Raw genomic sequence first — 18,293 nt, forward strand, 5'->3', positions numbered from 1 at the left:
TCCTTCCAGAAGGGTATGAGCTCAGGATAGTGAACATGTCTCATTTAGCAATTGCTTGATATTGGTTTGGCAGGGAGTAATTGTTGAGAACATACCTTAGGGTGATGATTGTCCTTCTTGTTTTATTTCTTTAAGAACGTCTTACCTGTCCAAAGAGCTGCAGCACGAACTCTGTGCATTTTTCTACGATATAATCGCAAACAAGAGCAGAGGCATGAAGTCATTCAAAAGTTAATTGAACGTAAGCAATGATTTTGGAAAAAAGTTACTAAAATAATTGACCTTAATTAGATCTTTAATGCATTGTATGTAATTTTTTGAAGCAAAATTGGACTGATGGTAAAAATCTGGTGTGTGCTTTTATTTGAATTTTGAAGGTTAATTTGTATTTGTCTTGGAAATCTTTATGTCAAAATTTCATAGATGAAAATAATATTTAACCAGAGTGGCCTTTTATGAATTCCAACACTTGAGAAATTAAAATACGTAAATGTAAGTTGAAAGGCTAATTTCTACCTTGGTGAAATAGCATTCATAAATCTAATAATTTATTATACAATGCTGTTCTCAGTATGTATTGAATGAACAAAATGTAGGCTTATAATTTTTTATTGAATGGTGTTAACAGCATTGGTTAGCAGAATGGTGTGACTCTAGTGAGCTGTAGTGGTTTAGAAACTAGGTCAACATATGCAAACTTATTGTGATTTGTTAAGGGCTAAAATAATGGCAAAAATCTTTAAGGTGTTAATCTGGTAGCAAATATATACATTTGTCTAGTGAGCTTATTAGTCACTGACTACTTGGCTTTGACTACAATTATGCTTAATTGGTTTTTAATAAAACTATTATCCAGACTTCCTAACTACTATAATTTATCATTTTAATCAAGAAATACCACATTTCAGGTGAAAGAGTATTTTATGAAATTCTATTTAAGAACAGTTAGGCTCAGTATGTTTTGCTTTTTCTTCCCATGGCCTGTTTTAGTTCTGTTTTCCTTTTGCATGAGAAGGGTCTTCTATTCAGAGTACGTTGTTTGATTTTTAAAGATTCTATTTGGTTTTAAGTATTAAGAACATTGCCTTTGCTCATTTATGTAAAAATGAGAAAATTATGCTTTGAATACTGACCTATAGTAATTGTGTTTACATATGACTTCTCCACTTCAGACACCTTTAAGGAAACAAAAAGAGAATAACTAGTTTAATTTTAAAAGGCTTGGAGAGCCTGCGTTTGATTAGTCCAAGTGTATGCATCCCATCATCCTGTTTTCCAGGTATAAAAACGGTGTGTGTACAGGGTCCTCAGCATGTAGGTGGTGGCCATTCATAGTGACCTCATCATTCAGTCATCACAGGTCATCCCAAAGTGGTTCTTGGTGTTTTGTATAGTAACACCACTTCCTAGTTTTTGACATGTAAATATTGTAGTCTACAAATCTAGAGCACATAATGACTATTTTTCTCTTATTGATTATATTTGTTAAATAGATTGCAGATAGAATGAAACTTTACATACATTTTTGGTGTTTCATTTTGTAATATATAATTTCATGTAGGAAATACTGTATTATGGTATTTTTGTTGTTTGTAGAGTTGGGTCAAGGAAAAAGTTATTGGAATAGACTTCGCTTTTTGGATACCTGTGAATTTATCATAGAGATATTTTCCAGATCATTTTTCTGCAAATATTTCTTTCTACCTGTTATTGAACTAACACATGACCCAGTGGCAAATGTGAGGTACGTGTCACTTTTCAAGGTTTGAAAATGTTGCATTTCTCATTTCTATTGTGGTAAACATTTGCAAACCCTTTTTCTTAGTTAATCAATCAAGTGAGGAATTGATGCTTGCTCTCTGTTATTTTTGAAGCTTGACTTAATAGTCATACAAGTATGGGGTATAGCATGATAATTTAATAATTTGGGTATTAGATGTAACAATAAAATCTAGGTAGTTAGCATTTTCATTTCCTCAAATATTTGTCATTTCTATGTGCCCACAGCCTTCAGCCTGGTCTTCTAGTTATTTATAAAATATACAGTAAGTTGTTGTGAGCTGTAGTCAGAGTGCAAGGCATTCCTCCTATATTAACCGACTTTTGGTGTTCTTCGCCTGCCTCCTTCCAACCGTCCTTCTACTGCTAACAAGCACTGTTCCACTGCTCACCTTTTTGGCTTCCACATCTCAAAAGGAAAGGGCAATATTTATTTCACTGTAGGGAATGCCTTCCTGTTCATCTGGGTTGCAGCAGTGTTCCATTTTCTGTTAGCGCTGAATACTCAATGTATTTATATACCATGTTCTCTTCACCCAATTGTCTGTTGATGGACATCTCAGTTGGCTTCATGGCTTGGTTAGTAAATAGTCTTGGGAGACAGAGTCACTCTCTTCACTGATATCTGAGATCTTTTAGCTTACTGGGCTGAGCAAGCACAAGTCAACGCCAGCCTGCCAGCCTGGCTCAGCAAATGTCATCTGTATGATCAGAGCCTTAACAAGTCTTGTTTACCAAAATTTCAAGAACTTTATAATCTTGTGGGCCCACGAATCAGTGTTTTCTAGACATACTTTAGGTGATAAAGAGTGATGTATGCTTTGTGTGCTTCTCAGGTGAATGGTTTAACATTTAATTTACTGAGTTTAGACACCGTCCAGGCTGGGAAAATCCTGTTGCTATTCAGAGGAACCTTTTCTTTCGTGGCCAGAGTGAAGGAAGTTTTCTGGAGAGGACTTGAGAGTTCTTAGTTAAAGCGTCCCCTCTATCTGTGCTGAGCAGTGAGTGAGTTAGAGCCCTTGGTGTTTAATGTTGAGAATCCCAGAGACAGCTTCTTCACCTCTTCAGATGCACAGAGCCAAGGGCTATTGTGTAGGCAGTGCTCTTACCGGAAGGCCTGCAGACAGCATCCTGGCAACCCTTGGAATGGGATGTAGCTGGCTCAAGGTTTGCAAAAGCAATAGAGCATTAACCCGGAGAGCACATGATGAGGGAATGGCTGCAGGGGCTGTAAGGCATCCCTTTCCAGAACTGGCCTAGAAAGAGGCAGAGTTGGTGTTTATCAAAGCGGAGCACCTCAGTGGCAGCCGTCCTTCCCCGGGATGCTGTTCTTCAGTCTGGGTTCTCTGTTCTCCCTGAGCCTCCCTGTTTCTTCTTTACCCAGCTGATCTGCACAGTGGCGGTACCTTAGATGTTTCCAATTCTCCTCCTCTCTCACTGCCCCTTTGCTAAGTGTCTTCATCCTCAGCCTAAACTGTCAGCTGCATGCCTTCCTCACTTTATCTCTTGCAAGGACATCCACCTGGACATGGGCTTCCTGAGCCAGCTGCAGATTTCTAATCCCCATTGAAGTTCTAATGGGCCTCCCAGACTTAATCTGTCTGGCAATCAGTGCTGGGTCTGTTTTGTCTGTATCTCTTCCTTTTGCAGTCCTCTGCATCTCAGGAAGCTGCTGGTTCATCTTCCCCTTGCTTAAGCCAAATCCTAAACCCTTTTCTCTCCCCCATCCCAACTGCAATCTCTGAGGCCACAGAGCAGCTCACAAAAGACATGCAGACTGCAGGCTTCTCTGGGTACCTGCTGCTGCTGCTTCTGGCCCAGAGTGCTGTCAGCTCTTGTTGGGGACTTCTCTATTGTTTCTTAACCACTTCTGGTCTAATCTCAAAACAGCACATGGTGATTAGGAAAGTTAAGTTGGATCATTTTACTCCTCTGCTCAGACCCTCCAGTGCGTTCATTGCATTTGAAATAGATGCCTGGCTCCACGCAGTGTCACAGGGTCCCTGTCACCACTCAGGTCTCGTCCTAAGCTCATCTTTGCTCTACTCTACCTTAAAGCTAGTTTGCTAATTCAGAGTATCACTAGGCAAGCCTTCCATGATGGCCACAATGCTTTTCAGACGCTTGAGTGGCTTGCTTCCTGATTTCCTAGGTCTTTCCTAGATTATCATCTGTTCAGTGAAAACGTTACTGACTTCTCGAACACTGCCTTCCACCACTTTCTGGCACACATTGTCTTTATCCATGCATTCTGTCCTCCATGCCTCATACTAGAATGCAAACCCCCGAGGGACAGAGGATTTTGTTGGTTTGATTCCATTCTGTGTCTTGGCATCCAAAATAATGGATGCCTTATAAACAGTAGGCACTCCGAGCATACCTGATGCATGGGCAGGCGAACTGAGGAACATCCCCATTACCTTAGTTATTACTTGCTGTCGCTACAGAATGAAACTTTGCTACCTGCTGCCCAAAGTGAAGTCCGCTCTGAAGATACCTGCAGATATGCATCTCCTCCAGCAGTTAGAAATGTGTGTGAGAAAACTCCTGTGTCAAGAAAAAGATAAGGATGTCCTGGCCATTGTGAAAAAAGTGAGTGTCTCTCCTGCTGAGTTAATGTGTCTCAAAGCATAGCAGGTAACCTCAGCTTCCCCTCCTTAGCCTGATAGGGTACCAAGCTTTTCAAGTGCAGACAGAACGAATAGACAGCAGGGTGTGTGTTTGCTGCTGTTAGCACAGCAGTTCCTTCAATGGGCATTTATTTCTAAAGGGCAGTCAGTTTTTGTCACTCAGGAGTTCCCTGTGGGAGAGCTGAGCGACTGCGAGGTGTTTGCGACCTTGGCTTAGATGATGACTAATACCTCTTTTCCTAGGCCTTATTATAAGTGATCACAATCAGGTAAAATTAGGAAATTTTACTGACAGGAAAATTAGAGACGTCATGTTATCTGGAGGAGTGTGCGAAGGCCCTGTAAGAGTGGATTCAGTTGTCTCTGACTTTGAAGGGTTAGATCTAGACACTGGCTGCTCGGGGACAAGCTGATTGGTATCAGACCCCACCATGGAGAGCCGGCCTCACCTCAGCCCAGCTCTTCCCAAACGTCCTCATTTAGGCTATGTGACTTTGCTCTAGCATACAGGCCTGTTATGTGGGTTGACTGGAAATTTGGGAAAACTAAGATAGTAAAGAATTTGGGTTAGTGATGTCAAACCTTAAAAAGGCTTTAGCCTTCAAAAGCTATAGTTAATATGTAACTGATACTGTTATATGATGGATAAAAAGGTATGAATGGGTGTGACTTTGAAACAGTTTTGAATGTTTATTGGTGGTAACAGATTAGTTTATTAATATCATAGTGTTAACTCTTCCCTTTGAACTCCTTGGGAAAGGAAGCACCTTTTTTTTTTTTTTTTTATTAACTTGAGTATTTCTTATATACATTTCGAGTGTTATTCCCTTTCCCGGTTTCGGGCAAACATCCCCTTCCTCCCCCTTCCTTATGGGTGTTCCCCTCCCGCCCTCCCCCATTGCCCTCCCCTCGACAGTCTAGTTCACTGGGGGTTCAGTCTTAGCAGGACCCAGGGCTTCCCCTTCCACTGGTGCTCTTACTAGGATATTCATTGCTACCTATGAGGTCAGAGTCCAGGGTCAGTCCATGTATAGTCTTTAGGTAGTGGCTTAGTCCCTGGAAAGGAAGCACCTTTTTGACATAATTGGTTGGTTGCATTTTCTTACTGTTGAATCTGTGTAATTTCTGACCTCTTTCCTTGTAGACAGTATTAGAGTTGGACAGAATGGAAATGTCTATGGATATGGTAAGTACACGCTGTTAAGAGACATTTACATCAACAAGAAGTTGTCACTAATGACTGACAGTGTCATTTTAAATTTTACACAGTTCCAGAAAAAAAATTATGAGACAGATTTGTTGGATCAAGAGAAAGAAAGAGAGGAACTGCTGTTTTTGGAAATGGTATGTTGTTTCCCATGGACACAGGCCTTTCCACTTAGCAATAGCTGAGCTTTGTTACTAAGCCTAAAACTAATTTATTTCAATTTTATGTTGTTCCACATTTCCTAAAAGGCTAAAGAAAAGCCTTGATTTTCTGAAGTTTTATTTTTTATAAATTAGAAGAAAAATTACACTTGAGAGTGTTTAGCAAAATAAGTTTCTTAAGTGAAACTAGTGTGTAAGTAATCACATGTATTCAGTCCTAGTTGAGACATTCCCACCTGTCCCTGGCAATCCATCCTCAGCATCCACCTCAGTATCCACCCTCAGCATCCATCCTCAGCATCCACCTCAGCATCCACCTCACCATCCAACTTAGTATCCATCCATCCTCAGCATCCATCCTCAGCATCCATCCATCCTCAACATCTACCTCAGCATCCATCCTCAGTATCCATCCTCAGCATCCACCTCAGTATCCACCTCAGTATCTATTCATCCTCAGCATCCATCTCAGTATCCATCCACTAAAAAGACAATCCTGTTTTATTTTTAGTTATGTGTTATGTATGTGAGAAAGGAGTCAGATCCCCTAGAACTTGTTATAGATGATTGTTATTCATGTAGCATGGGTCCTCTGGTAGAGCATTGCTTGTTCTTAGCAACTGAGCAATCTCTCTAGTTCCCAAAAATATATTTCAAAGGTTTGCCTAATAGTTAAAAAAATGTTAGAACAAATCCAGAGGTGGACAGTAGATACCCGTATGAAGGACTGAAGCTGGTCCAGGCTGTTGGGCTCTCATCTGCAGTGTTCCACACACTCACAAGCTGACGGTCAGTCAGCCTTGCAGCATCTTCAGTGTGAAAATGCCAGACTCAAGTGGTTTTCTACATATCAAACTTAAATATTTTAAATGTGTTTGGCAGACTTCTCTTTTCTCTCAGACTTTGTAAAGAAAAATGTTTTGTCATTTGCTGAATAGAATTGAAATAGGCATGGTTAAATAACCACAGTTTTACTCTCTGTTGATGAGAAAAACCAAACACCTTGGGGAAAAATGCTCATTATAGAGCGATGCCAGAGTCACTGTTTTAGCTGGACAAACTTCCAAGGGCAACATTCTGTGATGTAAAAGGGCCACAGAAACAAAGCAAAACTGAATTCGTTAACACAAGCACAAAAGGGAAAATCCATTTTTTTTTTTTTTTTTTTTGGTTCTTTTTTTCGGAGCTGGGGACCGAACCCAGGGCCTTGCGCTTCCTAGGTAAGCGCTCTACCACTGAGCTAAATCCCCAGCCCCGGGAAAATCCATTTTTAAGGGTTATTTTTTGTGAGGTATATTTGCATCTCTAAAGCTGAGAGTCATTTTCTCCAGAGCAAGCTTCCAAGCTGCACCTGTAACACAGTGCTGTGTCCCAACAGGAACAGCTAGAGAAGGAGAAGCATCAGAATGACGGGAGGTTGACCAGCGACAAAGGCTTTGAGAAGAAACGTGAGTGCTCTGTCTCCCCACTATGCTTCAGAGTTAAACATACCTGGGGAAGTCAGGGCCCTGCTTGGGGGTCTCAGTCGTTTCAGCAGAGGAATTTAAGAATGCATGCAAATCGAAGCTTGAGAGTAACTTTATTGGTATTTAAAAGAAAAACCCTGGGTCAGACAAGCTGTTAATCTTGGAGTGGAAGATGGAAAAGAAGAAAAGAGAAAGTCATGCCATTTGAGTTAAGCTGGAATGGAGGTGAACCACAGGGTAGAGGGAGCCCTAAGGTGGGAGCTTTAGAGAGAGAATGAAGCCCAAAGCTTTAGGGAAACCATGTCGAGGAAAGCAATAGGAAAAGCAGACATTTGAAACTATGCCTGCAGCTCTTTGTAAGCAATTGCACAGAAGCCAGGAATCTGGGAGGGAAATATCATTAAAGAGATAGTTATTCCGCCCATCTCTTTATCAAGGCAAATCTGTCTTCTGAAGTAAGTTGGTTCCTGAGCAGCCCGACTGGATTAACTCCTAAGGGAGCAGACCCAGGTTCTACCCAAAGATGGATTCCATTCTTTTGGCCTTGGAATTACCAATGCCACAGTGACATTTGTGTCTTTGTATATTGAAAGACTATGCTAAGTTTTAATTTGGCAGGGAACATTACTTTTCTTACACTTCTTTTTAAACATTATTTTGAGAATTGGCTGGTTAATGTGGTATAGGTATTAGGAAAATATAAAATAATAATAACAGGAGGCTAATAATAGTAATAATGATAATGATACTAATGCGAGGCTCAGAGCCTCTGGAAGGGACGCCTAAAGTGAATGTCAGCTGTGAGCTTGTGGAGTCGGCCTTAAACAGCAGAGGCTGAAATATGGACGTATATAAAGTAGGAGCATTTGGAAAATCGTGCTGGTTAGTAGACATAATGATCGTATAGAAGTCAGATGAAACTGTACAACTTAAAAGAGTTTATTTTAGGCAGAGACTCCAGGACACCAACACAGAGCCTGTCCAAGAATGCGGCCATTTCTGTTCCTGGGCCCTCTTCTAGCACCCCGTCAACAAGTAAGAAACATTCTGTGTTATGATTCATACTTTTTTTTTTTTTTTCGAGGCAGGGTTTCTCCAAGTAGCCTTGGCTGTCCTGGAACTCACTCTGTAGACCAGATTAGCCTCGAACTCACAGAGATCCACCTGCCTCTGCCTTCTGAGTACTTGGATTAAAGGCATTTGCCACCACTAAGTGGCTCATACATTTTTTAAAGACAAATTAAGGGTATTCTTTTATGTTCTTGATAGTGAAAACAAAAATGGAGACTTATTCAATGCGGCTATATTGGGAAGAGGAGCAAAGATTCCATGACGCCACTCCCTCCCCGCACTGCTAAGTGCACTTTCAGGGTACTGTGATGAGGTTGAGGGCTGTAGTTATGCATATCAGGGTGGTCAAGGTCAAGGTGCAGCCCTGTCCTCCACTGACACATTGTCTCTCCTGCCATCTCATCTGATAGATTGCAAATCTCTTTGCAGGAGAAAAAATCCCCTCTGCTTCCCAGAATTCAGGCTCACTCTTCTCCCTGCATGAAATTCCTGAGAGCATTCTAGTTCGATGAGGCCCACTGTTTCAATATTGTGACGGTCAAAGGGTGGGACAGAAATGTCTGTGTAGAGTATCTTCTTTCCCACCAAGCCATTTACACTTTCTACTGTGAATGAGTTCTTAGCCATTTCCATCTAATTTTTCATTTATCCTTAATGGGTAGGTTGAATGACAGTAATTCTAGTCAGCTCAGACTGAGGAGGCCAAACTGATCCTTCTGGACTTTTCTAGAAATGGTGTATCCTGAGGAGGACTTTGGAGTTGGAACAGCTAAAGAAAACTGAATTTTCTTCTTTCTGTTTTACTCTAGGCAAAGAAATCAAGAAGTCCAAATTGACTCGAAGCCAATCTTTTAATAATCAAGCTTTTCATGCAAAATATGGCGCCTTAGACAAGTGTGTTAGGTATGTGCTGGCAGCTGGTTATTCTTAACTAGAGTTGTTCTTTTGTGGTCATCATATTTATTTACATGAAATACTAATATCACTATAATCAGAATTAATTTTGAATTTTTTATGGGCTAACAATTTGTCACTTCTGTAAAGATGATCACATTAAAAATAGAAGGTGTTTACTATTCATTAAAAATAGGTACCTTTGTATTGCCAGAAGACTATTAACGTGATGTATGATAACATTATAGACTCTGCCCACCATGTATGAGAAGGGAGGGATCTACTGTGCACACCTCTTAACTCCAGATGGTTGTGAGCATGCTCTGTTTGCCACAGGCTGCACGTGGGTGTGCTTCGTATCATTCTCCATGTAGAGGAGCCACGGGCATGCTCGTCCAGTGAGGTGGCCCAGACAGGGCTCTGACAGCAGATGCGGATTTGCTTTCCATTTAGAGCCTCAGTCCAGTCGACAGGGAGTAGTTAGAAGCGAAGCAGCATGATTGGCTGCCACTGTTGCTGTTTGTGTTGTGTGCATGTAGCATTTAGAGCTATAGGTCCTTGGGAAAGCAAAGCCGTTTTAAGAAAACAGGAGATTCCTGCACAAGACCGGTATACAAGATCAAGCTAGTCTGAGTTCTAGCATGGAGTCCCTACCCCTAACTGAGAGCTCCTGACAGCTCCTGGCTTCTCCGGGAGCAGAATCTCTGTTCTTTAAGGTCGAGGCCCTGGGTGGGTCAGCTCTGTTCTGGTGGATGGCCCCACACCTCTGGGCAGCACAGGTTGTCCTTGGTAGGTTGTTGGGGTTAGGTTTTGTTTGTCTGCTTTGTTTTTGTTTTTTAAGGAGGACATGAAGTTGGGAGACTGTGAGGAGATAGGTCAGGGTTGATCTAGGAAGAGTTAGAAGGAGGAGTGTAAGGGGGAAATATGGTCAAAATGCATTCTATAAACTGGGCGGTGGTTGCACATGTCTTTAATACAGAACTTGGAGACAGAGACAGGCAGATCAGTGAGTTTAAGGCCAGCCTGGTCTACAGAGTGAATTCTAGGACATCCAAGGCTACATAGAGAAACCCTGTTTCTAAAACCAAAACCCAAACCAAACCAACAACAAGATACATTGTATGAAACTCTCAATTAATAAATATTTTATATTAAAAGGAAAACACAAATGCCTTTAAATTTCTCAAGATAACACATTGAAGAAAATGTTTTTTTCTGTTATCAGTTATACCTTAATCTAGACTTTTAGCTCTAGCTTTTGACATCACAGTAAGCTGAGCATCAAAAGAAAATCTGTAGTTTTGAAGAAGCAAAGGAAATGCTTTTAAGTTGTAGAAAAGGTGCTTTTAAGTTCAAAAAGGTATTTTGAAGCATGAATGCAAGAAAAAAAAAGCAAACACAAAAAGCAGGTTTCTTTTTTTTATTTTTTTTGTTTTTAAACTTGTATTTTATAACTATATTTGTACAAAGGCGAATACATTAATATTACATGTTATTATAGTCAACTTCCAGTTACTATAACAAAGTGCATGGTGTCATCAAATTATAAAGATAAAAGGTCCACTTTGGGCTCACAGTTTGGGCATGGTTGAGCTTGAGATTAGACAGCACAGTATACGGGTGTCTCAGGGTCACGACCCGAAGCCAACTGGAGAGGAAAGGGCTCATCCCATTTCCAGTCACATCACAGTCCTTCATGAAAGGCAGTGTGTGCACACAGGGAGTCCAAGGCAGAATCCTGGATTCTGAACCTGAAGCAAGGCATGGAGGGGTGCTGTTTACTACTGACAAGCTCCTTGCTCAGAAAAGACAGGTTTCAAAGAAGAAGAGAAAAAGGAAGAGAGGAGGAGGAGGAAAAAGGAGGAGGAGGAGGAGGAGGAGGGGGGAGGGGGAGGGGAGGGGAGGAGGAGGAGGAGGGGGAGGAGGGAGAAGAAGAGCATTTACAAAACAAGATTAAAACCCCCAAGTATTAGGTAACTAAGATTGAAAACTGTGGTTTTGTGTTCTAACTGAATCGTGTTCCTTTTTAGTAAAAGTTCCACCTTAGCACACTCGTCTTCTGTCTCAGGGCTGGTGAGGACCGCCATGCTGTCACTAACTGGTAAGCAGCAGTGTAAACATAAAATGGCTATTTTAATAAGCTATTACTCTCTCTAAGCAACTTGTCTCTCTAATTCTAGATGTGATGTTTTTCTTAAATATGTGTCTTCATCAAGTCTTTAAGCAATTAAACTATTCCTGTCACTGGGGACACTGGGGTTCCTAGTCTATTTAATAAAAGAATCTATAAGCAAACTTGAACCTTGAGGGGAGTTTTATCAGAAATTAAGAGAAAAACAACAGGATAGGCAAGTTGTAAATCTTAACAGCTGCCAGGAGAAAAGGAGATGAGAAAAGGACAAAGTCATGCAGTCTGAGTTAAGCCAGTGCAGCAGAAGTGAGAAAGAATAAGGGAATCCAAAGCACCAGAGAAAGCACTTTTAGGCTCTGGCTAGCATCTAAAAGAGACGAGAGAAGACAAGGAAAGTTATGCCTTTCTGTGTCAGGAACAGGGAGTTGAGCAGATCCAATAGAACTGCAGAAGGCCTTTCAGGGACTGTCCTAGGGGAAGGAATTCTGGGAGGAAAACTGTGTTATCTCATGTAAGGCTAATTATTCTTCAAACCTCTTTAAGCATGGTTTCCTGAGTTGTGGTTGAGCAGACAGTGGTATACTTCCATCCAGAGGTAAATACCATTCTTTTAGGTAGGAGGCAACCATTTTCTCTTAATGGGCCTTTAATGCTACTGTAACACAGCAATTGAAGAACTACTTAACTATGTCAAGACTTAGAGCGTGGCACTTATAAAGAGAGCAGAAGGACTTATGGTATGGTTGCTTGACCATGGTCTACATGCTTGCTGAAGACATTCAGTGATTTCTAAAGAAGTTGACTGAGCAGAATTCACTTACTATCTTATTGTCCTAGAAGTTTGTTCCAAGGGCCAGAAGATCCATATAATGACCAGGTTGTAAATGTTCTAGACACTGTGGGCTAGTCACAGTCACCCAACTCTGCCATTGCAGTGTGGTGGCAGCCACAGGCCTTGCATGCTGGATAAACTTAACCACCTGTTCAGGTGTTTGTTTCAAAGTTTGCTGACTTGTGGGTTTTACAGTAGAAGACAGATTACTCATAGAAAAAACTAGAATATATTACTAAAAATTACTTGTGGCTTTATAATTTTGTAAATTGGAAATATTGGTTAAGTGCTATAATAATGATTGATAAATGTTACAATAGATAATAGTGGCCTTTAATTTTATAGGACCTGAAATCTTAAAGAGTTTAGCTACATTTTATTTTGAGTATTCTGTCTTCCCTTTTTACTATGTTTATTTTATTCTTATAACTATGTATAACATACAAGATAGTTTGCAAACTTTTTATTTTCAGAATAGACACTTTCTATAATTAAAGCATTGATATCCAGACACAGAAATCAACATGGTAGACCATGAATATCACTGGAAATCAGACAGAAGTGCGTTCATCATGGGAGTTAATGATGTCATTACCATGTCTGGTAATGCATTCAAAAATGGCACTAGACCAATTGAGTATTTATTATTAAAGAAAACCCAAACTTCAACCTCAATTCATATCTCACCTTATATAGAAATAATTAACTCAAAATGTGAACTTAAGCACAAAAGGTAACATTACAAATTTTTGAAGAAGATATGGAAGGAAGTCTGTAATTTTGGAGCAGATAGATATTTATATTAACCATAGCAGAATAGTAGTGACATAGTATATTGTGTTGGAATTTAAAGCTCGGGATTTTGAGATAGGGTCATAGAAAAACACAAGTGAAGACCTGGAGTAGAAGAAAATACCTGCTGTACCTGATCTTAAGAGGACTTGTTTCAGACTGCCCTGAGGAGCCTAAGCCTAGGCAGCTAAGCTTAAAAAGGACAAAAGATTTGAATGTGAACTTTTAAGGAAGGTAAAGGTATAAGTGTATGAAAGGATGTTTAGCATCGCCAGTCATTAGGGAAGATCAATGCAAAACAGTGAGGAAATGGAACATAACAGTGTATGCCCACAGTCCTAGCACTCAGGAGTGGGAGGCAGTAGGATCAGGAGTTCAAGTTCATCCTTGGCTGGGATACCCTGTATCAAAACAAAACAAAACAAAACAAAACAAAGCAGCAGCAATGAGGAAAATGCTGTCCTGCTTGTTGCTCACTAACATGTCTGAAATTCAAATGCTTATAATGCGAAGTCCGAGGATGGAGCCTGCACTTCAGGCTTCCATTCACAGAGAGCTTTAGTAGGAGGCAGACAGTGTGTCGGCAATTCCATCTGAAGTTACACACTGAAACCAGCACATCTATTCCCAAGCATTCACTGAGAAATATAAAACAGCCAGATACAGATTCACATACAAATGTTCACAGCGGTTTTATTTATCATAGTCAATAACTTGAATTATCTAGATGTCTGTCAGTGAACATTTAGGAGAAATGTTAGGCCATCCACATAATACCAGTTATGAAGCACTAATATTCCTATATGGATGATTTCAATTTTTCTGATCATATGAAAAAAATAAGATGGTATATTCTGTATGAATCTTTTTATGTAAAATTCTAGAAAGTACAAGCTAATCTTTAATGAGAGAAATTGGAGGTCTGTAGACTGGGAGCTGGAGGAAGAGTGACTGACAGGTCCAGGAGACGTTTGGTGATGACATGCTTTCACGTCTTAATTGTGGTAATGACAGTGGATCATACACATGGCGAATCTTAGTGCAGTGCACTTTACTGTGTATAAACTATACCTCTATAACACTGACTTACAAGAAAAATGCCCACTGTCTGGGGTGTTCTCTCCTTGGTGAACATCTTTCTGAGTGTGCCAACACCTCTGCCTCTCCATTTTCAGATGACTCATTCCGGACTCGCAATACCAGTAGTGTTTCCGTTCCGGCTAACTTTTCTCCTAACCCTGTCTTGCCCAGCACTTCCCGTGGGCCAGGTAACACAGCTGATCCAAAGAGTAGTGGAAGTAAAGATGCCCAGCCCCGGAAGGCTACCTTGTGAGTACCAGGTGACCCACCACTGAGTGTGCTGTTTGGCTCAGGGCACCTTCCTCCCCTCTGCCACACTTCAAACAACTGAAAATGTCTCTAGCAGGGAGATGCTAGTTCTAGGGCAAGTTTTCACTGTGTCCGTGTGTGTAAGAGGTCCTATGGTAATGTGTGACTGACACACTGTCTACTAGGTATGTAAATACCTAACCGTAGTATCCGATCGCCTTACCAGGTGGACACAGCTATTGCCGCTTTGAAATACCACAACAGCACAGAACCCTGAAGTGTGGGCTCAGTGAGCTGGAAATGTTTGTTGTCAAAACTTATGCTTTGAAGTTGAAGATATGAAGGGCCTATTTTCTTCTCCCATGATTTCTTTCTGTGTGCTATTTGCATCTTGTTTGAATTACTATTTTTTGAACACTTAAAAGAATGTGATATCCGGAAAATCATCACGATGGCGTTCCAAGGGCAGCCAGGCTGTAGTCCCAGCTTTAGTCCCAGTTTTTGCACTTTCACACAGAGCACTCATTCAGACCACAGGGAAGCTTCGGAGACCCATATTTCCTTCTGACCCTATGCCACTAAACTCATGAGCTTTCCTCCTCCCTCCTCCTCCCTCCCCTCCCCTCCCTCCTCCCTCCTCCCTCCCTCCTCCCCCTCCCTCCCTCCCTCCTCCCTCTTCCTTTCTTTCTGCTTTCGAGATGGGGCTCACCATGTAGCCCACTCTGGCCTAGAACTTGAGACCCTCTTGCTGTAACCTGGGCTACATGTACCCCCATTTCATTCAGAATTCAAAGCTAATGATTTTAAGGAGCTCAGGAGACTGGGGTAAAGTGATGCACAGATATCCCTAGGACGGAAGATTCAGATACTCAGTGCCGGCCAGCTTGAAGGGTGCTCTTTCTAAGAAAGCCCGAGCATCTCTAGGAGCCGTGGGCCTCTCAGTTCTGGAGCCTGGAATCTTTCTGTCACTCTAGACCCTCTTCTACAGCCATGGCCTTCTCCTGAGGAACATGGGAGCATCGTTAAACTGGTTTTGCTTTTACGGCAGCTTTCCTTCATTTCAGACGCCGTACCTGTTCTTACCTTGCTGAGCACATCTTTCCCTTTTGCAGATTGAATTTTCTCCTTTTGATAGTTACTGAAATGAATCTAGAGTAACGACCAGTAAGAGTGCACATAGAGTTTGTACCTTTCCCAGTGGTCTGAAGGAAGGCTTGCCAAGCGTTCACAGCCACTCCTTCTCATGCTGCCTGGGCAGCACCTGCTGTCCCACACATGGTCTAAGCTGCCCGTTAGTTGGATGGGTGGTGGGTTTCTACACTGGTCTATTTTCAGTGAAGAATTAGTCACAGTTTAGAGACTGTCAATTGCAAATTAGAAAGATGAAATCCTCTTTGTTTAAAATAGGCCTATGAAGTGCTTGCAGAAAGTGTTACCTCAGTTATACTTCTTAAAGAAAAGAATCTGTGCAGCCCATTCACCTGCTTTTCCAAATGCCGCTTCGACTATTGACAAGCAGGGTGTCATAAAGGAAGTATGGGGTGGACAGTTGATAAACCTGAGTAATTCCCTGTGTATACAAAGTCGAACATGTATGGAAAGTTGTGTGATTAAAGGGGATGCCATTAGATATGCCCAGGATGAGCTTCTGAGTCGTCCTTGATGTGTAGTTAGTCTCCTCTCTGTAAGAATTATCGTCCTGTAGTCTTACTCAGAGGAGCATGTTTCCATTATTTACTTGATATGAGTAATTGTTCTATGTTCCCTTTTTGGCCTCTTTCTCCTTCTCTATTTCCTTCCCTTCTCTTCTTCCTCTTGTTTCCTTCTTTTATTAGAAAATCCAGAAAGTCCAATTCTTAAGTCAACTGCTTGGTGAAGGAGTCAAGCAGTCAGCGGAGACGGTGGAAAAGCTACAGCGACGGCCAGGCTTGTTAAAGTGTGGAAGGGAGGAAGGAATATCGTGCAGCTGATGTGAAACTTACCCTATTTGGAATTAGATTTCCCTAGGAGGTATGACAAGTGTTTTAATGTAGGCTCTGAATCCCAGTGTTCCAGTGCAGGGTAATGCTCCAACTTGAGGTGTGTACTGCCTGCTGGACTGTTAGAGCCGTGCCTGTCTTTAAGTGAGAGGCTGGCTTTTGTTATGCAAAGTTGTAGCATTTAGACATTCCAGAGCAGTCTAAATTAGCCTGCTTGTCTAAATCGACTGCCTGGTAACTACTTGGGCTAGGACACAGGAGGTAAGGAAGGCACTGTATTTCCTATGAGCTCTCTAGGCAGAGCAGAAAGGTCAACCGGAGCAGCTGTCTGTGGTCCTATGGGTCCTGGGATTCTGCGATGGTGTCAGCACCTGGATGGCCCCAGTCTAGATTCAGCAATGAAAATCTGCAAAGATTCAGGAAAACTCTAGCTACAAATACCTTTAAAATGATAGATTGATGATTTCCTTAATTCCTAGAATTTCTTTTATAAATGCTTTGTTTACATTTTAGATTGTATCTGTCCTTAATGTCAAATGGTGAATCCAGTTGGAATCAGCTGTTATTCCAAGCTATCATGCTCACGCCATGTCAGCAGTACCCATTTGTACGAATGCTAATACTTCCATCAAAATTTGCCTGTGGAACATATATTGTCCTTAACTTTAAAATGTCATTTCCTGAGATAGAATGTATGAAGCTATTGTCAGCTTCTCTATTTCAAGTGCAATCAGCATATATCTATATTGATAACAGAAATACTTGTTTTTTAAAGATATATTGATGTATGATAAAGATGATCTAATTTGTGAATGCATACGTGTGCGTGGTTACTTTTTATAATGTGAAGTGGATAATGAGCTTATTTAAAATAAAGCAGAGGTTAATGTGATACCTGTACTTGTGAGAAAAGTTTTAAATACTTTCCTACAGTCCCTACTCTATAAAGAAAAGGCAGTTCATCTTTAAGTAATGAGTTGGTGGAGCATAATGGATCAACTGTAAATGACTCAGGGACAGTCACTTATTGCTTCTTTGTTCTTTGTCACCCCTTCTTTCCCCATGGCCTCTCTGGGGCACTGTTCAGGGACTTAATGCTTTTCATCAGGGACAGTCAGAAGTGAAAGCCCAGGAGCCCTGAGAAACTTGACTGTCCTGCCTAAGGAAATTCAGTTTAAGTAGTTTGTGTCTCCTGCTAGTGTTAGACATATGGACTTGAATCTGCTGTGTTCTGGAGAATTCACTGTGCACAAGGGGCAGCGAGGCTATGTCAGTTTTCCAGTATTCTGGTTCACCATGCCGGTGGCATTGATTCTGTTTACATTAGACACAATGGAGAGTTTCAATTTGATTGTTAAATAATACACTTACTACTTATAAGCTTTTCATATTCCTGTTATATATGTGGGATAAAGGAAAGTGATCTGACAGACTAGTCACCACTGCTTATAAAGTTGGAAGTCAATTGCTTAGGCATTAAACTCTCAATTAAAACAGTCATTCAAAATTACTTTTGGAAGTATTTTTTTCACAAGTATTACTTTAAAAATTTTTTTGAATCTTTGTTAAAATTATACCCCAGAGACAGATAAGCAGGAAGATTAAAAAGCAAATGAGTGGTGGATAGGAACACGTATCTACTTATATCTTCACTTTGTCCAAAGACTTAATCTTCCTTTAACTAGGTGCATGGCAGAGTGCTGTGCTCCATCTGCAGCAGTGGTGGCCTGCCTATCACTGGGTTTGGCTGTGTCTATTTAAGTATAGTAGAGCCATAGGCTTCCTTTTCTAGATTTCATCTAGAAATGAGAAAAGGGCCAGAACTCTCTTTTTAAATTCCTCTTTCTGGTCCTGAGTTCAATTCCTATCACCCACATGGTGGCTCACAACCATCTGTAACTGTTGTCCTGTGGGATCCAATGTCCTCTTCTGGTGTACAGATGAACATGCAGACAAAACATTCATATATAAAATAAATCTTTAATTTTTTTCTCTTTGTACTGTTTTCCCACAAACATGTCT

At 41.0% G+C, this 18,293-nt stretch overlaps 1 protein-coding gene across 1 annotated transcript in view; it reads left to right on the forward strand.

The window, feature by feature from the left end:
- Ppp4r4 (protein phosphatase 4 regulatory subunit 4) overlaps nt 1-17,171 on the forward strand; it is an 87,963-nt gene extending 70,792 nt beyond the window's left edge. The window contains exons 15-25 of the mRNA XM_032908312.1: nt 136-241; nt 1,597-1,744; nt 4,227-4,371; nt 5,554-5,595; nt 5,679-5,753; nt 7,156-7,225; nt 8,192-8,278; nt 9,124-9,217; nt 11,239-11,309; nt 14,139-14,292; nt 16,128-17,171. Of these exons, the coding sequence (XP_032764203.1) occupies nt 136-241; nt 1,597-1,744; nt 4,227-4,371; nt 5,554-5,595; nt 5,679-5,753; nt 7,156-7,225; nt 8,192-8,278; nt 9,124-9,217; nt 11,239-11,309; nt 14,139-14,292; nt 16,128-16,152 (1,017 nt within the window). The 3' untranslated portion in view covers nt 16,153-17,171. The remainder of the gene's footprint in view (nt 1-135; nt 242-1,596; nt 1,745-4,226; nt 4,372-5,553; nt 5,596-5,678; nt 5,754-7,155; nt 7,226-8,191; nt 8,279-9,123; nt 9,218-11,238; nt 11,310-14,138; nt 14,293-16,127) is intronic.
- The last annotated feature ends 1,122 nt before the right edge of the window (nt 17,172-18,293 follow it).

The sequence above is a fragment of the Rattus rattus genome, chromosome 7 (genome assembly GCF_011064425.1).
Source record: "Rattus rattus isolate New Zealand chromosome 7, Rrattus_CSIRO_v1, whole genome shotgun sequence".
Lineage (NCBI taxonomy): Eukaryota > Metazoa > Chordata > Mammalia > Rodentia > Muridae > Rattus > Rattus rattus.